The 21,845-nt window shown below is 39.9% G+C and overlaps 2 protein-coding genes across 2 annotated transcripts; one reads left to right on the top strand and one right to left on the bottom strand.

Moving 5' to 3' along the window:
• Nucleotides 1–1,879: 1,879 nt before the first annotated feature.
• Nucleotides 1,880–10,157, bottom strand: LOC117746312 (oxygen-regulated protein 1). Its single transcript, XM_034555369.1, has 4 exons — nucleotides 9,486–10,157; nucleotides 7,727–7,880; nucleotides 3,774–7,543; nucleotides 1,880–3,679 (listed from the first exon to the last, which is right to left on the bottom strand). The coding sequence occupies exons 1-4, from the start codon at nucleotides 10,155–10,157 to the stop codon at nucleotides 1,880–1,882; spliced, it is 6,396 nt and encodes a 2,131-aa protein (XP_034411260.1).
• A 3,565-nt stretch (nucleotides 10,158–13,722) lies between these two features.
• tcea1 (transcription elongation factor A (SII), 1) lies at nucleotides 13,723–20,525 on the top strand. Its single transcript, XM_034556332.1, has 10 exons — nucleotides 13,723–14,155; nucleotides 15,003–15,065; nucleotides 15,143–15,248; nucleotides 15,844–15,940; nucleotides 16,073–16,221; nucleotides 16,347–16,403; nucleotides 17,591–17,745; nucleotides 17,943–18,089; nucleotides 18,352–18,423; nucleotides 19,325–20,525. The coding sequence occupies exons 1-10, from the start codon at nucleotides 14,081–14,083 to the stop codon at nucleotides 19,331–19,333; spliced, it is 930 nt and encodes a 309-aa protein (XP_034412223.1). The 5' UTR covers nucleotides 13,723–14,080; the 3' UTR covers nucleotides 19,334–20,525.
• The last annotated feature ends 1,320 nt before the right edge of the window (nucleotides 20,526–21,845 follow it).

Below are 21,845 nucleotides of genomic sequence, written 5' to 3' on the forward strand. Positions count from 1 at the left end.
TACAATTTAGTTTTCACAGTCAGAATAGTATTGATGTAAATCATCTTTTTTTGACACCTTCACATGATCATTTAAATAGATTTGAGAGAAACCTCCAGTGAGTAAGGGAGTTGAAGCAGGAACAGAATCTCGTAAGCCCCCGGGCTCATTCAGGATTCACATGGTTCTCATAGATAACATCCTAATGAAAGTCAAAAGTCACCACCAGCCAGAGAGAAAATTGGATTATTTTCACGGTAGTGTATCTCATGCCAAATGTAATTTCAGGGATACAGACGACAACTGATTTCTTTTTGTGAATTGAAAAAAATGTTTGAACACCATTGACATGATCATCACGGTAATAATAGTTGATATGCCGAACTAGCAAACAGTTGATTATGTCCATATTCAGCAGATATGAAGCAACAATATTAATGATTTGGATATGTTTTTCTGTCCAATATTCATTCTCTTTTAGCTCAGTAACTCATGAGGGCAATTTCTAAATGCCTTCTGCTGTGTCACTGATAATCACAGACTGCAAGACACGCCTACATTAGCGGGCCAATGAGTTAGCTAACATCCGGGTCACAGGGGTAACCCCTATGAGATTAGTTAGGTTAACTGGGGATATTTGATAAACCCAGTAGGCCTAGTAAGTTTAAAAACACTTACCGGTGCCAATGGTATTTCAAAGACTTGTGTAACCATCTGGGTGAAAAGATATTCCGTCCGCTGAATTATAAAAGATTTCTTTCCAAATCTGCATACAAGTAGCCTAGATCGCCATCTTTGTTTTGATCCGGAAACAGAGCAACTTGGGAAACAGGTAACAAAAAAACTGTATTATCATTCTGCGCATGGAATATGTTTTCATTGTTGGTAAGAGGAGTCTTTTATGACTCTGGAGACACTTTCAGTTCAAAAGTAAGTGGCCTGGGTTTTTCAGACATTACACTGATGGTTACAGCTGTGACCCAGATTAATAACTAGCTATGGTTCTTAAAGTGCTAAACTCTGAATACATTCGTAATAGTCTTGAGGTTGAAAGGTGCAAACACATACCGTAATTAATCTGACCCTCTAAAATGAAGCTGCGTTTACAAGTCATGTAACATGTCATGTAACATGTCATGTAGTAATTCTGTGTGTCCAAATCATTGTTGTTTGTCCTAGCTCTGGAAGGAGCTTTACAAACAGAAAGCATGTGACTTGGGGAGTTTATTTGTAGAGAAGCTGATTTCAATCGGTTTTAGTGTGACAACTATAAACACAATTTGAAAAAAAATTATACATGGTTTATTTAATGTTGAATCAAAATTCGTACAGTCAAAAACAACATTTTGTCAGAGGCTGCCTTTTATAATGAATTTGTACAATCAGTACTCAATTGACATTGACAGTCTTTTGTTGAGTCCAGAGGGTATCCACTTGTCTTTGGAAATCGTAACCCCCGAAAACACAACTTGCATTCTAGAAGAACAGAAACAAGCAATACATTTAAGTGAATATAACACCAAATAAAATCGTAATTTAGCCAATATATTACATTATATTGTACTTGTAATAATAGATAATACAGTGAGCTGCAGTCAGGAGCATTGATTCAGTAACCAAAAAATTGTTCTTATTTGCTGATACATGTTTTACTTAAACTCTGCGCTGGGTCTCCTCAGCCCCCATCCAAAACACAGCAAGTTAATGTTTGTATATGTACATTTTTGACTATATTCAAGCAGAAATAAGAGGCACAACTCTCTTCAATCACCACAGGTCTCTTGTGGGGCTGCAAGAAATGTTTTGGTACATGATTATGTGACGAAACACAACACGTACTTGTTTAGCTGCATTACAACAGAACAACCATAGCCAAGACTAAAAGCACATGCAGGACCTTTTATAGTATGGGACAGTATTGGCTACATCTCACACGGAGTGTATCGCGGGTGTCTTGTGCCTGCAGTACACCCCTTTCTCCACCAGATGTCCATCTTGCCCTTGTCACAGCTGAGGACTCCCCCTCAGGATGCACTTTTCTGTCTTGCATTTTAAACTCAACTGATGCAAAGGAAGACAGGCTACCATTTTTATTTGTCCAGGTTTTGGAAGTATCAATGGTGGGTGACACCCTGAAGCCTTTCCCTCTGACTCTGCTTGCATCCCCTTTCCCACTTTTGACACTGGAATCATCCAAAAAGGGGTCAGAATCGCTTCCATGTGGCATGTTATAGTAGGTGCACTTTGGAGTTTGGGGCTTCGCCATCTCCTCGAGCTCTGATGAGGATATGGCTGCAAGAGGGTTGTTCTGGGTATTGCAATGAGACAGGGAATCCTCGCTATTGTTCTCCTGACCTGTATCTACAGATGTGCTATCTAAATGCCCGTACATTCCCTGGGAGACTGGAGGAGATTTTCTGATGAGGTGATTCTCCTTGAGCAGCCATCTACCTTGGTCGATTAATACACCATCAGCTGAGTCTTTTTCCGGGGGGAAAGAAATGCACTGCGTGGCCTCTGCGGCAGGTTCGGTGTCTGCCTTTTGCGAGCTCGCAGCACTGAAATAAGACAGATCCTCCTTTGAGGCTTTAGTGCCGGAGTCATAAGAAGAAAAACTCCCTCCACTTTTTAGTCTGGATTTTTCCAAGACGTCTGTATTTCTTGCATCAGATGGTTTGGAGTCGGTTCGCTCCACATTTGTTCTCCTGAAAGGGATGTCAGTCTTTCCTCTGCAGACTGGAGAAGCCTCCTCTCCACTGTCTGTGACAATATCTAAAGACTCCTGAGTTTTATATCCGCCACTCTCTGACGTTTCTGGCCTGTAATCGGACAAACCCGAGGTGTTCGGGCTCGGGAGACGCTTTAAACCGTAGGAAATATCTTTTCTACTTTTTGGAATAACATATTGTTTGTTTTGCGTAACCCGGGCGGTATCTGGCTCTATCCTGACGTTGCCCCGAGCGTCGTACGTGAATATAAGGGAAGAGGACTGCAGTGCAGAGTTAACAAAGTCAAGGAGTTCCTGTGATATTTCCACAGGATGTTGGAGAATGCCGCTTCCGTCCTCGTGAGGCTCCTCTCCCTCGTCTGTTTCAAACCCATTTACCGTGTCTGTCCCGTTACCTTTATCGTCCTCACACTGACACTCGGTGGAATATTTGGTTGGTGATTCAGTGTTCTGTTCTGCTACCTTTGCATTTGCTTCATCACAGCTGCTCTGCTGCTGCAAATACAAGGCCTCCTCGAGTAGGTTTTTACAGTCTGTACCACCGGTAATACTGTCGGCATCTTCAGAGGCATGTTCTTCCTCTAACTCGCCCTTTGATTCTTGCTCTTCCATCTCGTCTAACCCCTCATTTAACTCATTACTTCCATTTTCTGAATCATCTTCCCTCTCTTTGTCATCTAACATTTTCCCTGTTTTCATATTTTCTTCAATTTTCTCTTCAACTTTTTTCTCTCCTGCTGATTCTTCCTCAAGAGTATTTACTGTTTGTTCCGGCTCTTTCCTGCTCTCCTCACACTCATCACACTTTTCTTCCTCTTCCATATTCTTGTCAGTTTCCTCTCCTTCATCTTCCTCATCTTCTGTATTTATAACCTCAACATCCTCACCATCCTCGCCATCCTCCACCACCTCTTGTTCGCTCTCTTCTTCCTCCTCATTGTTGTCCTCACTTGCCACCTCCGTTTTTTTTCTCTTCCTCATCTTTCTCCTCAGTAACCCGCCCCTCTACATGTTTCTCAGTAACTGCATATGTATCGTTGTCCTCCTCCTCCTGAATCTCTTCAACTGTATTTTCTACATCCTCTTCCTCACCTTTATCCTCAATAACTTCCTTCATGTCCCCTTCCTCCTCAAAATCTTCCTCTGCTTCCTCCTCAACATATTCAGTAAAAGCATCTGCTTCTTTTTCTTCTTCTTCTTCCTCCTTCTCTGCTTCTTCAATGATAGTTCCTACTTCCTCTCCATCTGTCTCCCCCATAGCCTCATCTGCTTCCTCTTCCTCGTCCACTTTCATATTCCCTACTTCCTCTCCTTCATCTGTCTCCCCAATAAACTCATCTGCTTCGTCCTCTTCCTCCTCCTCCATTTCTTCAATTATATTTTCTTCTTCCTCTCCTTCATCGGATTCCTCAATAACCTCAACTGCCCCTTCTTCAATCCCATCCCATTGCCTCTTCTCCTCCTCCCCCTTTTCACACTCATCAGCCTCCTCTTCCTCTGTCTCCTCATCACCCTCTCTCTCATCTGTTTCTTCAAGACTATGATCCACTCTTGCTTCTTGAACTTCTTCCATTAATACTTCCTTTGCTTCCTCTATATTCTCCCCATCTTCCTCCTCATCCACTGTCATCTCGTCCCCTGTTCCTTCCTCCACTTCTTGGTCAGAGTCCTCCTTCTCTACACTTACTTTTTCCACTTCCCATTTCTCCTGCTCCATGTCATCCATTACTGTCACTGCCCCCTCTTCTGACTCTCCCTTTTCTTCACCATCATCAGCTGTGTCTTTTGTAAGTCCATCTTCTCTATCATTGCCCACATCCATAACCTCCTTGACTTGTTCCTCTTCTTCCTTCTCATTTTCTTTGTCTGTTAAGGTCTCATCTCTGTCTGTCAGTGATATTTCTGGTTCATTATTAGGTTCCTGGTCTGACTTAAAATACACAGATTGCATTTTTTCCAGTTGATCTATCTCCCCATTGTCATAACCCTGTTGTGTCTGAGTAATGTCCTCAGCTATGGAGGTAGTATCGGACCCTGGCGATTGTTTTGTTTCATTGTTGCATTCTTCAACAAAGTGTTCCAAACCGTCCTCTGAGTCCGACTGGTTTCTTTCGGTTTCTACAAAAGTGCTCTCTTCTACAGGGTAAAAATGTTTAGCTTGTTGGACCGTTGAAGAAATCTCTGCTCTGAGGTCGTGCGGCATATTCAGCTCATCCATCAGCTCTTCAATATTCTCAAATGCATCCCCGCCTTCGGAGACAACATCCAGGGCAAATTCTGTTTCTGAAAATGTGGGAGACAGTGGCTCACTTTCAAGCCTTTCTCTCAGAATCTGGAAATCATTCCAGCGTTCTCTGAAGCGAGAAGACGCTCTGCTCTGCAGATCTGTCAAACTTGCCCTCAGCTCTTCCTCATCCTCGATGGCAGACATTTTCTGCAGGGATTCCATCATCAGCATGGCCTCGGATTGGTTGTCGTCTCCCGGCGCAGATCCAGTCAGGTTGTCTCGCAGAGTCATCACTGATAAGAAAGACATGAAGGCTTTACACGACGAGCCGAACGCCGACGCCACTTGTGTTGAGATATTAGGAAGGCTGTTGGACTTCTCAAGGTTGGATGTTCTGTTGTCTTCACATGCACTTCTGATACAGTGAATAGATGAATAAAGTTCATGCAGGACATGTGATGTACTTGCTCTTGGAATCAAAACGTTGGAGGTCGATGGTGGCGATCCATTGTCAGCCGGACCAATGGCCTCTGCAGATGTGCGTGGCCTCAGTCTGTCCTCCTGTTGCACAGGATCGACTCTGACACTCGGCATTGAAATGCACAAACCTCTCGCAAATTGGTCACCGTGCAGCAAAGCTGTGGCTTCAAGACAACGACCTGCTGAAGCGGATTTCTTGATGGCATCACCGGGAGATAGATAATACTCGTCTGGTTGAGTCTGGCATTCACTCTTTTCATCTGATTCAGAATCACCGCCGATCTTAAACACAACCTTTGTCGGAGGCTGTGATTGATCTGCAATGGCCTCCATAGTGTATGGCACTTGGTCTGGGCTGACATGCTCCAACCAGTTCTCAACATATTGGTGGATTTCAGAGGGGGAAGGATTTAGGGAAGGCATCGAACTCTCACTCAACTCTAAAGACTTTTTAGGTGATGGTATTCTGCTTTCAGTCATGGATTTGGGCTTGCTAATTGTCTTTTTGCCGGGTAAAAGGGATTTCTTGGGTTGTAGAATGTCTGACAAGTTCTTCTTCATTTGAGGCCTCCCAGTTGAACTATTTACATTATGGCCATTATCTTTCGCAGCTGGTTTACCCATGTTTAGTCTCTTAGGTGGGGTATTTCTCACATTTAATAAGGCTTGCTCTTTCCTGGGCATCTTTTCATCCTCAATCGCTTTCTTAATTTGAGGCTTTTCGGCACCTCGACTCTTTTGACCACTTTTGGTACTTTCCGATGAAGTTAAAGTCTTTTTTCCCGCACTGGCATTGCTGCTGAGCTTGTCTGTAGATGAATGTTTGCTATATTTTGGGGGACTAAGTATGCTTTGTTTTTGCTTTTTGTCTGAGCTGCTTGTTGAAGTTAAACCCTCCTTATTCCGAGCTGGTTTAATCGTCTTTTTCTTCGTCTCACTTTTAGGAGTTTTGTCTTTTTTTACTGTCTCCTGTATTTGGGAGTTTGTTGCAGTAATCGCATGCGTCGGAGTTATTGGCTCCGATGACAATGACAACATCTCCTCTTTCTGTCTTTGTTGTGAGTGAGTCGTGGGTGGCTGCCAGCTCAAATCTATATCACAGTCATTTTTTGAAGAACGCGGGCCTGATTCAGTGGACGGTTGGCTTTCTGTCGCTGAAGTGGAACCATGCAGGGGGGCACTGTCAGCGCTGTGTTCCTCGTTTGCAAAATAGTTGTCGTAGCAGCCTTGACTCTCATAAATATGCATCACAGTTTCTGTCACCTCCATCCCGTTATTCTGTATCTGAAGAACCTCAGCTACTCCTGACGACCTGGTGGAGGAGTGGGAGCCTTTGTTGCTCGCCCCTGCAGACGCCGTTTTCCTGGGTTTGGGGATTGGCTTGTTGCTGCTGTGTCTGACAATGCAGTATCCCTCAGTCTTCTCACCATCAGCCGTCCTCTCCTTGTAGGAATAATGTCCCAGGGTGCTCTCTTGAACCCCTGACTCTGTCAACGTCTTCACACTCTCAACAGACGCCTTCTTCGTAACGTGCCGAGGGCCTGGCGTAGGAGCGCGTTTGAAACCAGTTTGAGCTTTTCCCGAAGCCATGGAATTGTCGCCCTCATATGCTTGCTGGTCGTGAAAGTCCACACCCTTTCCAGGTCCGACGGGATGGTTCTCCTCTCTCGTCTCATCCTCACTGGCACTAGAAGAGTCTTTGGCAATAGTGTTGTTTGAGTCAGGTGAGCTGTTGTCCGACTCAGAAATCGAGGCACAAACTGTCCCCTTGCTACGGCTGGAGCGACTGAGTGTGGTGGTCCAGTGGAGCATCTCCTCCTCTTTAATGGTCAGACGAACTTTCATCTCCACTGTCATGCTGCCGTCTTGATTCACACAGAAAGACTTTTCAATGTCATCGTCCCGAGGTACAATGCAAGCATGATGCTCATTATCTAGCCTCCCAGATCCACACGACTGCAAGGATGCGGCCCGATGGTTGACTTGTGTTTCAAGTGATCCGCTGTGGTGATGCAGGTGGCTGTTGGTGCTTCCATTTTTAGACTTTTTTATCTGGTTGACAATATATTTCTCTGATGATAAGGAAAAATTCCTTGAGCCTCTTCCACTCGACAAAGATGTGTTGTTCTCTTTGGTTGGAAGTGTTTGTAAAAGAGAGGGGGAGAGACAAAGAGCAAATTCATTTCAATATCCTTTCAGGGGTTGATTGTATTGAGGTCGAGGCAGGAAAACTCAATGATAAACATATCAAAACCGGGACAGGTAAAACCACAATGATCTGCAAATCCACAGACGTATTGACTAAAACTTACGGGTTTTGGGCTGCAACATAGATGGTTCCATGATATCCAGTACTTGTGCCATCTGGCTCGCTCCGTGAAAATTGTAATTTCCTAATCTGAATGGCTCGTTGCCCGCGGCCACAACAACGCCAGAGCACAGGATAAGTCCTGCAAGACCATCGATCTAAAAGAGGAGCGAAAAACATTTTCATTACACTAGGCACTTTAAATTACTGCATAAATGCGTTCACCATGTATTGCACTCCTAGATACATGTAAACTGAGAATGTTGTCTATGACGTCTATGTCTAAAATTAATTATAAACATGCTGCTATATAACTATAGTTATAAGCACTATAAATATCCATTGAATGTTGACTTGTAAATCCCTTTATAATGCATTATAAGGGGATTATAAATTACTCTAATTGGGTGCTTTAAGCTAAGTGAACAAATATTTAAATCTATGCAACAATTTGCAATGCATTAAATCTATGGAAATAAAAATACACTAAGATTCTTGTAGAAAGTGACCAGCAATGTATTATAATACTTGATGTCATGAGTCATATGTTCTGATTATTAAACATTATAAAGATTTATGAGTGCTTATAACTTTAATCATACAGTGGTATAAGCAAATTATAAGGTATTAAGTATATTTTTTTGGGCCACATATTGTCCTAAAGCAGACCAGCGATCATAGAAGATAAGGCAGTTCTCGGGGAATAAAGTGCATTTTAAGGTTCTCAACATTTTAAGTGTGCTTTCTATGTAGAAGGGCATTTTATGTTAAATTATATGTATCTCTTACTTAGACCATGCTAGATTCAGTCAGAGCTGATCTTTATACTGTTGTCTTTGCATTTTTTTTAATTGTGCCAACTGTTTTTGCTTTATTTGCAGTAGTCATGCTTTACGATGTGTTATGTTTGTGTATTGTGATGAGTAGTGTGTGAATGTGTATTTCTGTATCGTCACCATGTTAACTTGGTGGACCCCAGAAAGAAAAGCTGCTGCGATGCGAATGGCGATCTTAACTAAGAAACAAACAGGAAGTCTGTTCCTGTTGTTAAAATACATAGGGAAAGAGGGATTATGGAGCGATAACTCACCAGGAGGTCTCTACCTTATATCACCTCTTAGCACTTCTTGGAATACTTCAAATGTGGAAAGTAACAGGATTAAAGGCTTGATTTATAATTCCTAAGTATAAATTCCAGTAAAAATTAAACCCATACCAGTTTTTTTATTTTATTTGGGAGGTTTTGTGTATATGAATATCACCCACTATTTCTTAGTTCAATAAAAGCTCAATCAACCATACAATGATTCCACAACCATAACTATTCTTGATCCAAATATTGACATTGTGATAGATTTAAAGACTGAAAACAAACATGAAAGCTCTGAGACAAGTGGGCCTTTTAGTTAATTTGTCAAGAACTGCCAAACTCAACATAAACGAGAATAGTTTGAACGTCTACAGTTACACAATAACTGCGGACCGTGTGATACAATGGAAAGCTCTGGAGATAGAGAGCCAGTGGATTGTTTTATTATTGAACTTCAGTGGCTCTAACTTCCGTTTCACGGTGACATTAAAGAAACGCACACCCAATACGAAATAACTGTAGTTTTCCAAATTACAAACTATATTCAAGCATGTTTACCCATTAAAATGTCATATAGACCAGATAAAGCTGAACCAATTTCACAAAAGATGCTGCTTATGATATTTTCAGGAGTTGCTTTGAATCAGCATTTTTCAGTTTCCCAAGTACTTACTCTTCTGCCATCCATAGAAAAGAGTTTCAGCACTGGGAACTGCAGGATCTGGGAAAGGTAATCCAGCAAAGCGTCAAATGTTGGTGCTGTTCTTCTCTGGAGTACAATAGTGCGTTTAACAGTGGGATCCCTATTCCTGATGACCACAAGTCTCTTTGGTGTCCGTACTGCCCCCCTCTCAGTGATCTTTGCTGGCCTGCCGGTGATGACTTCATTTCTTCTGCCAAACGGAACAAACTGGGGTCCTTGTCGTCTTCGCCGCCTGACGCTGAGGGGTCTGGTGGCATTCCACGGTACCTGCCGCCGGTTCACCTCATCCAGGTTTAATGGCTTCACCCGTTTGTTATCAGAACACACATATGATCCGCCGTCATGTAAGTCATCTAAAGCCTTAACCAGGTTGGTCCCGCGGGGCGTGGTGATGGTCCTCACTCCAAAGGGCAGAGGCACTTTCTTGGCCAGAGCATCCAGTAGACCGTCAAACGTCTTGAAGGTGCGGGCATTGATGACCATGCGATGTCCACTGAATTTATAGTCTCCGCTTTTGTAGAAACATACTCTTTTAGAAGCAGAGGGATCAGAGATCGGCTGTAGGAGTCGGGAGGGTAATGTCTGCCCACTGCCTGAGGACAATTCCTGGGCAGGTGGCTCCTGGACGGGTGTGTGGCTCATATCTTTTGGTGGTGGCTAGAAAGAAAGCAAAGAGGGAGATGGCTGTTCATTTGTTACTGTAGTCATCATCAAATTATCCTAAATTATGCTTAAGGAGTGATACCTCACCAAAGGTTTTGAGTATCATGCAGATGTTGGACCCCAGAGCGCGTGTTTACAACGACAACCATGCTGGACTTAATTGTATATTGCTCCGTTTTCTCTCTGATTTGAGAAAGTCAACATGTATTCTACGGTGCATTTTCAGCTCTTACTTTAAATGCAGCACTTTAAAACACTATCAAATATTACTTATTAACAGTGGAAGAAGGGCAATACTACAATCCTTCAGCTCTGTTTGGTGCAAATTTGTGCCACTCTTTTCACAGCACACATTGTGACAATTACTTTTTTTCCTCAGCTACCCCTTCCTTAAAGGTACATTATGCAGGATTTTTGTATGGACTCATACAAAAGTAATGCCTCTCAATATGACCCACTATAAATATGTGCCGCTGTATTTTCTTCTAATTCTGCTCTGTTCAGCTGCTGTTTGTGAAGCTCATTTAGATTGACACTGCTTCTTGGCATGGTAACTTGTATAATAATAAGTAATACATTTTTCAATCATCATCTCAAAATGGTTAAACCCACATGAGTGCGCACATCTTTTAGGATTAAAGTAAACTAGAGACATGCATGACGTAGCTGCACATTATTATATTTTAACAAAATAAACATATTGTACATGATATTGTAAATGTTATCATTAAATGCAATGTCATATTTTTAGGATATATGCATACAGAACATATAGTTTTACATGTAATATTATTATATATCTTGATGCAATTTGTAGATTTATATTCATGCAATAATATATATATATATATATATATATATATATATATATATATATATATATATATATACTACAGCATGGTAGAAAAGAGCATAATTTGTACATTAAGAGATAACACCTTGCATAAGAGCACAGAGCCTCTTCTGGTTAACGTGCTTTAGAGGTTGCATAACTTGGATAATAACCGACAGTAAAGGGAAAATAGTCAGTCTGAGGAACAATGTTTTTTTATATTTTATACCAAGTTCTATATCATTACAGGTAACATTGTTGGTGTGAACAACAACACAAGTCTAGATATAGACACATATTTAGAAAGAGGCCATACGCACCTGAAACATATAAACTAATTCAACTAATTACACCTTGTCGATACTTAAGAAATGAGCAAACCTGTCAACAGATATTAAATCAACAAGACTTACCGTATAGCTCACATTTCACCTTGATTGTGGTGGCTAAAACGACAGAAAGCCTGCCTCCGTTATTCCTCAGAGCGCTGGTCAAAGCCTCTCAGTGGCGTTGGAGGGCTATTTTAGGACGTGCAACATCATGGCCAATTTGCTTAATCTTTGCTCACACTTAATCAGCATATCAAGATAACAAATGAAGTAAACACAGACAAACTGTACCACAGCCAAGTGAACTTTTATCATAATGAGATTCAATCACACATGGCAATAATGTTTTTTGTTTTTTTTAATAGTATGGCTTACATTTTTTGGGGGTCGACTGCCAGTTTTCAGCATAGCAAATGTATCGTGTACATGTCAAGAACAATAAGAAAAATCTCTTTAATCATCATCCATAATTGTTCTTCTTGTTATTTGCACTAAAATACGAAGTGAGTAACTGAGTGACTGGGTACAGTGAAAGGATTAGTGAGCACCAGAATAATTGAAGAGTGAGGACAAAGGCGATGAAAGTTCTTCAAGGTATATGAACTCTCCAAGTGAAATTGTATTAGTAAATCTTTACCGCTCCAAACGGATACCACAGGCAGATAGGATTCTTTCTCGTTTGCAAGCAGCCGACATAATCAGATTGAGAAGTCTTGTCCTAATAGGGATTAAGGCGCACTTGCTGACAACATAAGGCAGAATAGGTTCTTAAGAGAGCACGTTTACCTCACAACAGGTAATGCAAATCCACCATCACATTTCAGAACACATAATTAATTTAGGTTTTGCACCTGTTGAATATCCTGGTGAATTCAATAAACAATGTGACCAGAATTGTGTAAATACTGCAGCTTTGTATCCAAACTTGGATGGCCAACATGGTATATCCAACATCTGCACCTGTTGTAGACTATTATTCAGTGGCTATTCTAATGATTTAATTGCATCATGGGGTGAGAGCTGTGTCACTGTACTGCAGTTACCAGACTGTACTGTAAAAGCTGCCAATGCATCCCACGAGCATGTGGGGGGACCGCCTGGTGGGGGGGTGACTGAAGGACGGGCCTGTGTAGGTCAAACAGAATCCAGAAATACCAACACAATATATATTTAAAGTGTAGCTCATGATAAACATTTTTTTTTTAAAAGCTTCATTATATTTGTTGTGTTTTACCAGCTCTTGTAAACTAATGAAACATAATGTGAATTTTGGCACCATATTTGTTGTTGCCTTTTTGTACTGTATATTGTATATTTTATTGACTATAATTAGCAGCACAAAATGCATATTTTACTCAGTTCAATAATCCAAATAATTAGTAGTGATTACCTAACCTTCAATCGCTAGGTGGAAAATGTCACATGCTGATCTGTTTGGATTAGTAAGATTCAAAATAGCGAGTCTCATGTGCTACATAACTGCAGTATAAGATCCAATAGTGTGCGATTATCGAGGCCTCGCTCCCGCAACTCAAAGGTCACAGGTTTGATCTGCACGGCTGTCGATCAGATAAGTCCTGCCAAAGGCCCTAAAGAGACTGAAGCTCTTTCCCTGTTTATTACAATGAATAACACAGTTAATACTGACTACAACTGCTTGGGGGGGGGGGGGGTGGAGGGGGATATATATATAATATATATATATATATATATATGTATCCGCAACTGACTTATTGTTGTTATATATATTTTTTTTTAATCTTAAACTCTTGGTAAAATAATCCAGTAATTAATAAGAAAAAAAGACAAAGATCAGAGGAATGAATGTCCGAAAAAATACATTGGCTACAATTATGTATAGCAGGAAAAAAATATGTTTGCTTTCTTATCCTTTTTAATTGTTGAATGTTAGTTGTGATCTCTCAGATGTATCTTTCATAGTTTGTGCCAAAACTAGGGCTGCTATGAATTCTTATTTTAATTATCTATCAAGCTGGCAATTATTTTCACGATTAAGTGGTTAATATACACCATCCAATAATCAAAACAAAAAAAATAAAACATTCCGTCACAGCCCCAAACCCAAAGAAAATATATTTAATACCATAAAATAATATTTTTTTTAAAGCAGCACATTAACATTTGAGGCATTTTTGCCTAAAATAACTAGAATTATAGTCACTTCATGTTCGGTCCTTATTGATACACAAATCTTTTTTAGCTCAGGACAGAACATTTACAACTTTCCATCAGAATAAAACACGAAAAGACCCAAATCTGAGACTTTTCAGAAGCGTTTCCAGCAACAAGAGTCAATGTTAGACTCCAAGCATAAATACAAGTGGCACTTTGACGCCCTCTATCGACTGATGGTGATATTACCAAGATGCAGGCCTTGTTTTGGTAGCTGGAGGACAGCTGCTTGCACATAACTTGAGGGAAATACGGAGGTATATCTGGGTATTCATAAATAATGTTTTCCCTGTGGCTTTGTCTGGAGAATGAATAGCATACGTACTCCTCTGACTGCTTCCACATGAATCGTGGGTTCCGCAACGATTAACTCGCCCTGAGCTCATCATGCATCAACTACTCGGGTCTGCCGAGCGGCGGAGGGTCAGTGTGCGGTCCCGGTCCCTCAAGTAGACGCCGCCGCTCTCACTTCATTCGCGTGTTCTTTTTGTCGCGAATCTCTTTCCTATTTTGCTCCCGTTTACTTGGACTTCAACGGATCGGTCAATATGGGCAAAAAGGAGGAAGAGGACATCATCAGAATCGCGAAGAAGATGGATAAAATGGCGCAGAAGAAAAACGGGGTGAGACGTCTGAGAAGAATGGATGCTTCCCTCCTGCCTGCTGATGTTTATGTGTAGCTTAGCGTTGTTGTGGTGTTAGCTGAGGGCTGTCCGGCTAATTAATCCCCCCCCCCGCCCAGAATGTTCACTGCTACACCAGAGTGTCGTTTCACCAGACGTGTTATGACCCTGAACAACAGGAGGTTATGAAGCCTGCAGTTGTAACTAACTGGTCGCTTTACAGTGTGTTGTGTCGCTAGCAGCTAGCAGCAGCTCACTGGCTCTCGCTAGCCGTGTGCCCCACAGTGCAACACCATGCTGCATGGGGTCATTGTAAGAGAATAAGCACACGTTAGTTAGACGTCGTACTATTATATGGAACTTTACACTTATCCTCGCGACTTCTGTCGTGTTTTGGGGACTTTAGAAACGCTTGACGTTAGTTCACTTTTAGCCGCCAAGCTAATGTGATGGTACTAAGTTACATGTAATCTTAACAGCATTTTGGGGCCACAACAAATAATTGGTTTCGTTATCGATAATTGGGTTTTTTGGCAATGGCATGTACTGTTAAGAATGTAACCAAATATCCAATAAAAATCTTAATTTTGATATAAATTAAGATGACGAAAATCAGCAAATAATTTCATCATCAAGCTCATGTTTTTGAATTGGGCTTTAAACCCTGTTACAGAGATAACCTGAGATAACCAATAATAATAATAACTAGGCTAGTTGACAACAGTGTTTTCTAACTTGCATCTGAAATATTACTGTTAATAAACAGAACTCTAGTAGAATGATGTAGTATAACTTTTCTGGAGCTCGAGATTCATAAGAAACCATGTCTGACCACTCTCTCCTGCAGGCCGGGGCTTTGGACTTATTGAAGGAGCTGCGGAGTATCCCCATGACTCTCGAGCTGCTTCAGGTATCTTTGCTCATTTCTTCTTGAGGCTCACCGTCCGTGCTCAAACCCTGAAGCATTAACACTGTGTCTTTCCACAGTCTACCAGAATTGGGATGTCCGTTAACGCCATCCGTAAGCAGAGCACAGATGACGAGGTAACATCCCTAGCCAAGGCCTTGATCAAATCATGGAAGAAGCTTTTGGGTAATTATTAGCTTTTCAATTCTACTGAAACATGTGTGAATTGTGTTATGTGTCATATTTCTGTAAAGATATTTTGATGCTTTTATGCTTGATTGTAGCCAGTCGTACAGCTTATTTGTTTTCTCTCTCACTGATTGGCTTTATGAAGTCCAAGCCCATTTCGAGCCTTTGCTCATTGTAACACATCACGCTCTAGCTGTCAAACATACCCTGTTAGAGTCTCTTAAATAATTTGTATCTATTGTCAGTCCACTTGTGTTGTAAATGACGTGTTCAGCAGCACATACAAATGAACAGCAGCCATGAAGACATTCACACTGATAGACTATTGAAGAAGTCTTTAAAAAAGTTTTTGAGTTATTGTGAAACATAGGAATAATATATCATGATATTGTTCGTATTTGATAGCCTTATGAGACGTGTATGCCCAGATTTATTGTGTGATTTTTAAGATGAATAACAAAGTTTTCCTTACCTAGAGCTATTCCGCTGGCAAACACACGGCCATGTTGACATTCTTTATTTTAATGCTGGTCTTTGCTCGTGTTGCTCTCTTGTTTTCTTACTTGCTTGATTTCTGTCACTTGTACCCCAGATGAACCGAACAGTGGAGAGAAACCGGATGAAAAGAGGAAAGAGCAAACGACGTCGGTTTCTCCCTCGCAGGGAAGCCCAGAAGCAAAAGAAGAAAGGTAAGAAGATAATGTTTGAAGGTTGTTTTTTTTGTTCTACGTGCAGGAACTTTATTTTTTTTAGTTTTGGGCCATTTGGCTGCAGATGCATTTTGTCTACTTTTTTAAATATATTTTTTCCTGCTCCCATAGCAGCTCGAGCAGTAACTCCAGCAGCAAGAGTGAGCCTGCTGACGTTTCAACCAACACGTTGATCAACACATTTCCTCGTGCCCCTAACACTTCCGACTCTATCAGGATCAAGTGCCGAGAGTTGCTGGCCATTGCTCTACAAACGGGAGGTAATCCTGTTTATTACACATTTTCCACACAGGATACCTGTTATTGTGGTTGGTTACTATTGGCTTTATTTAAAGGCATTTTAATTTGATGTCTATCCTCTGACTTTTCTTCTTTTTTCCCCCAGATGATCATATTGCTATTGGTGCCGATTGTGATGAACTTGGAGCACAGATCGAGGAAAATATCCTTTTATATCGAAAGGAAAGTTTTTGATGCAGATGTTAGAGTTTTTCAATTTCATCTATAATTGTTTTTTAGATGCCAGTGATAAAAAAAAAAAAAAATAACCCCATTAGAGCTGCGCCTCATTATTCATTCATTCATTATCAATTCATTCTTCAATTAGGCCTAGGTCCAGGGACCCCAGGGGTCCGTGGCTTTTGCTATATATTATTATAACTTCGCTGTATCATTAAAAAGTAAATATCTACAGATGAGGACCAGTTTCTCTGATAAAACAAGCATATTGTGTCCATTACTCCCACCCACTCTAGCCAATAGAAACTGATACGATTGTGACACGTCAATCTGTCATGAATCATCACTTCACTCTCTTTCATGCAAACATTCCTATCAAATTAATAGGCTTTAATTTCTATGTGTTCTGTATGTTGTGATGACTTTTGTTATACTTTATACAGAGCCTTCTGTCAATGATTTTAATAAGTTAATTATTTCAAAGTTGAAGCACTTAGTAAAAGTCCGCTTTAGATAGTACGTTTAAATATCTGCCAGTCTTCCTGCTGTTCATTTTCTGAAAGATTTTAAGATCATTTACTTGAAAAGTATAAATGCTGTCAAGATGAGTCCAAATTAGTTTTGAATAAAAAGACCCTCTGCTTAAAGCTACAAGTGGTATTGGTGTGATAGAAATTGAAATGTGTTTCTGTTTATCACGATGAGAAGAGTATCTAGGTTGAAACGTTTTGGAATATGAGTCGTGCTAATAGCATCTAATATGTTAATATGCTTTATCAGTGTTACGATAAAGACGGGGTCCTTAAAGAAATTGGCCACCCGTTATGTAATATGTCAGAAACTGGTGAAATACCAATTTCTAGCAGAATCCTCTCTCTTTAAGGTAATGTCTTTGGAGGGTTAAAATTGCTTGTTTTGTCTGACCATCAGTAACTAAATCCCTGAAGTATTATACAGAGAAAAATAAATATCTTATATCCTCACTGGCTGAAAACTGAGACTGAGCATTTCAATTATTGGATTCAAATTTAGTTGGTTAACTATCCATTAAAAGTTTCAACACAAGCACACCTAAAAGGCCAAAGTTATTATTTTTTTATATATATATTTTTTTTATAATGAAGCATAACAAAATAAATTGCCACATTGTATTCCTTGACCTGCCATCACTTATCTTTCAAGAGTTTAAGAACACAGACCCGAAATACAAGAACCGTGTGCGGAGCCGAATCTCGAATTTGAAAGATGTGAAGAACCCTAACCTACGGAGGACTGTGCTATGTGGGAGTGTAACCCCTGAGCGGATGGCTAAGATGACCGCTGAGGTTTGTGGTGGCTTTTATCTTCAAGATCCTGGAACACACATTCAGTAGTATAGGTATCCCAACACTGTCTTCTTAAATGTGTTGCTTCCCGATTGGTATAATATTACGACAAGGTGCATATATCTCTTGTCACACCCGTGAAATATATAAATAATGTATTTAAAGGCATCATAATCAACGCTCTTCTGTTTCTGTAGGAAATGGCCAGTGATGAGCTAAGAGATTTGAGAAAGAATTTGACCAAAGAGGCTGTCAGGGAACACCAGCTGTCCACCACTGGAGGCACTCAGACGGATCTATTCACCTGTGGCAAGTGCAAGGGGAAGTGCTGCACCTACACACAGGTACGGTGCAAGAGAAGGATGTTATGGTCCATGGTAACATTGGTTTACAGGTGTGGTTATAAGCAATGTCCCCACGGTGCAGTTTACATGGTTTGGTTAGACTGACATGGTGCGTCGTTACATTGGTACGACTGCCTTCTCATCAGGTATCACTTGAGTTTGAGTTTACCATGAATTAGGCTCAGTTTGGACAGCAGCCCTGCTTGTTCAGTTTGGTATTGTAATAAATGTGTTGTGCATGTTTTTTTGTTGTCATTTCCAGGTTCAAACTCGCAGCGCTGATGAGCCAATGACCACATTTGTCTTCTGCAATGACTGCGGAAATAGATGGAAGGTATGTTGTTTAACAGGGCTTTGTTCACTCAGTCGTGAAACCCATCAGGTAACTGACGATAAAACACAACGGTGTTTCTACAAGGATCAATATTGTTTAGTTCCTAAAGAAAATTGGCCAAGTTGGTCCTTCTCCTCTCTCCATGCAGACTTCACCTGCACAGCTTTTATTAACAGACCCACCTGTGCTCAACTTAATGCTATTTAGCCTTGAAGCAGAAACCTGCATCCTGTTGATGCCTGAATGTTGTTGAAACTGAAACAGTCTATTAAAAATATATCTAACATAATTTATAATTGATTTTACAAATGTTATTAGGCAGAAATTAGTCTCAAATCTGAAGATTTGCTGCTTTTCTCCTTTTATATTATATTTGTTAATTTATTGTTTATGGGGTTTGGACTGTTCGTCAGTCCTATTTATTAAAAAAAAATATATATATATTTTATAGACTTCACAATTTATCAGTTTAATTCAAAGAATAACTAGATTAACCACAATTTATATATAACTTGCAGACATTCTACATATATCTCATATACTTGTTTTTGTTATTTGAGATACGTTAAATGTTGATATTTGCAGAAGTTGACAATTTATTAAGGGTGATGTCTACGCTTTGTGTATGAATATACATTATCAATTTGATCACTGCAATTTCATTACAAACACCAAGTGATGTTTGAGAGTAGAACATTTGAATAAAGAAAATAAAAACTAACATAGGATTATGCCACAATGGTTTTTAATAATAATAATTAAAAAATGCTTGTCATATAAATGACATGGATTTTTGTTGAATGTTTTATTCTCCTAGGTATTTATTATGTATGACTTGATTATCTGTGTCTAATGGAAATATTCCCGTTTCTGGGTGTTAATTGTGTTTTTTGTGTCCTAGTTCTGCTGAGTCTGCACTGCACGCCGACAAGTAGCAAAATTCCTGGACCAGGTTATCTCTGCAACCGATTGGAGCTTTGTATTTTGTGGGACACAACACGCCATACAAAGATGCCACAAGTTATTGTTTGAATAAATATCCTGTTCATAGATTTGAGCTCATTGTCAGTATCCGAATGCCCTCCCCCCAAATATTTTACTATTGTTATTAGTTGTTTTTGTTCACGGTCAATCTTGTCTCATTCTCTTTTATCAGCATTTTTTATATGTAGTTTTAACACTTTGGACAATGTTGTTTTTGCTTTTCCCTCACAACATTGTTGCATTGTTTTATTTAATTGCCCAATAAAAATGTAATCCATTTGATTAAAAAGAAGTGATTTTCATTAGGCTTCAGTGTGTGTGTGTGTGTGTGTGTGTGTGTGTGTGTGTGTGTGTGTGTGTGTGTGTGTGTGTGTGTGTGTGTGTTATTGGTGGAATATTCATCACATCAAAGTGAATGCTGATGTGTGCATATTAATCTGCTGCTGTCTGGGGACAGGATAATGTCATTGGCTGAACCAGGGAAGACACACAATTGTTTCCCTTTCCTCCTAGGTTTATTTTTTTAATTGCCAGGTGCAACCACTCCATGTTGACGAACAGTTGTGCTCCCTTACCCTCAGACAAACTGTTGTACAAGGTTAAGTCTGTTTAAACTTTTAACTTGAGGAACTAACTCATTTAAAACAATATTAATCTGTGTGCAACATCTTTTCTTTTCTTCTAATTTATGGTTTAAAACAATTTTGATAAAATATGAAAAGGCATGTATTATCACTGCGATAAAACAAAGTGATATGTGTTTTTGGATCGTTGAAAGACCCAAACTGAACATTAGAGTTCAATGCTCACAAGCCCAAACAGCTGTTGCTGTGATCTGCTTGTTTGATGGCGAAAGTCCCCAATATTTAGGGAAAACAAAATAGTTTACTGGACACACAAATGCACAATGATGGAGTAATTGTGCTATTGTTACCTGCAAATCAACTTATTTCTCTGCTGATATATTTAAATCTTTTAATGCGTGCCACGAGATTAGGTGATTTAAGGCTCTCTACTGTATTGGGATTTGTTGTTTTATTACTTGATTGTTGTGTCGTGTGGTTTTGTGATCAAATCATGCCAGAGTCAATAAAATTATTGTGCTTTATTTTTATCTTAATCAAAATGCCCACAAGTCATTATTTTCTTGGAGAGTAGCAGAAAAAAAAACCGAAACCAAATACTGTAAACATTCACATTATTTGTTTTTTTCTTTTTAAATGTATTCTTCAGTAAACTCAGCGCAAAATAACACATTTCATATAGTAAACAGAAGAAGAAACAACATTTGTAGGCATCACTCCAAACCATTGGCTTAGATTGTGTTTCAAGGTTGATCTGCTTGGTGTATCCATCAGCTCAAATTGCACACAGTAAGTTAAAGTTATTCTAAGACAAGTAGAAGTGCCACCGCGAAGAACACGGGTTGGCGAGAAGTTCAGATCAAACAGCCCTATCCATTGATCTCGTTTGTCTCTAGCAAATAAAGACATGTGTTGTCATCACCCGCCGCCATACTGTTTAGTAGCTCTACAAAATGTAGTCACAACTAAGGAATCAAGACAAAACATGTGATAATTTGGCCAAAGAGAGGGACAATTACCAGTAACCTGGCCTCATGCTCCAGTTACCACTCTTATGGCAAGAGTCTGAAAACAACTGTTGCCCATGAGAAAGATGTCATAAAATTGAATGTCAAGGCACTTCCCCGTGTGAGGATCTTGTCTTTGAGTGACATGTTTGTGAGGCAACAAAGTAATTCAACTAAAACTATCAGAATACATTAACGTATTTTATACTTGGCAACTCCAATTTCAGTCAATGGAAATGCCTTTCATTAAACGTGTCCACACAGTTTACATGGTAGCTTTGGTGTTACTGCTGACCTGGCGGACCCCAGCGTCACTTCCATATTGCAGGTGAGGTTAATAAAGTCAAAATCCTGCAGGGTGAAATACAGATGACTCCATCAGCTGTCAACAAATGTCAAACTCACACTTTAATTTGTAAGTTTCCCACATAGTTCTTGTATATGTATTTAGGTTCTAGTTATTGGTCAAATCGAGAACGTTGATATACTTCCAGTTCATAAAAACGTCAGATAAAGGTTTATTTTTAAACGTTTGTCTCTGCAAATGCACCAGTTGACAGAATGTAGAATTAAAGCAGATATTTGTGGGAAATACATTGCTTGCTTTTGTTAGATTAGAAAATAAAAAACACTCAGGTCTGTATGGTAAATTTGAAGCTACAGCTAGCATCTGGTTAGCGCTCCATTTAAACCCAATACAATTGTTTTACCTCTCTTATGTATCTTCGCTAAATGTAGAACTACAACTAGAGGCTTGCTTAGCACAAAGACTGGCTTCCCAGAAATTATTGGAAAATTACAGAGCCATAAAATAAACCCTAATTTCTACATTTTATGACAGTGACCT

This window comes from Cyclopterus lumpus, chromosome 17, assembly GCF_009769545.1.
Source record: "Cyclopterus lumpus isolate fCycLum1 chromosome 17, fCycLum1.pri, whole genome shotgun sequence".
Classification (NCBI taxonomy): Eukaryota; Metazoa; Chordata; class Actinopteri; order Perciformes; family Cyclopteridae; genus Cyclopterus; species Cyclopterus lumpus.

Coding starts and splice junctions, on each gene's coding strand:
- LOC117746312 (XM_034555369.1), bottom strand. CDS start 10,157: ATGAGCCACACACCCGTCCAGGAGCCACCTGCCCAGGAATTGTCCTCA. Junction 7,881..9,485: donor TTTCTATGGATGGCAGAAGA/GTAAGTACTTGG, acceptor CTCCTCTTTTAG/ATCGATGGTCTTGCAGGACT. Junction 3,680..3,773: donor AAGAGGATGTAGAAAATACA/GTTGAAGAGATT, acceptor AAGATGAGGAAG/AGAAAAAAAACGGAGGTGGC.
- tcea1 (XM_034556332.1), top strand. CDS start 14,081: ATGGGCAAAAAGGAGGAAGAGGACATCATCAGAATCGCGAAGAAGATG. Junction 15,066..15,142: donor TGACTCTCGAGCTGCTTCAG/GTATCTTTGCTC, acceptor GTCTTTCCACAG/TCTACCAGAATTGGGATGTC. Junction 16,404..17,590: donor TGGAGCACAGATCGAGGAAA/ATATCCTTTTAT, acceptor ACCTGCCATCAC/TTATCTTTCAAGAGTTTAAG.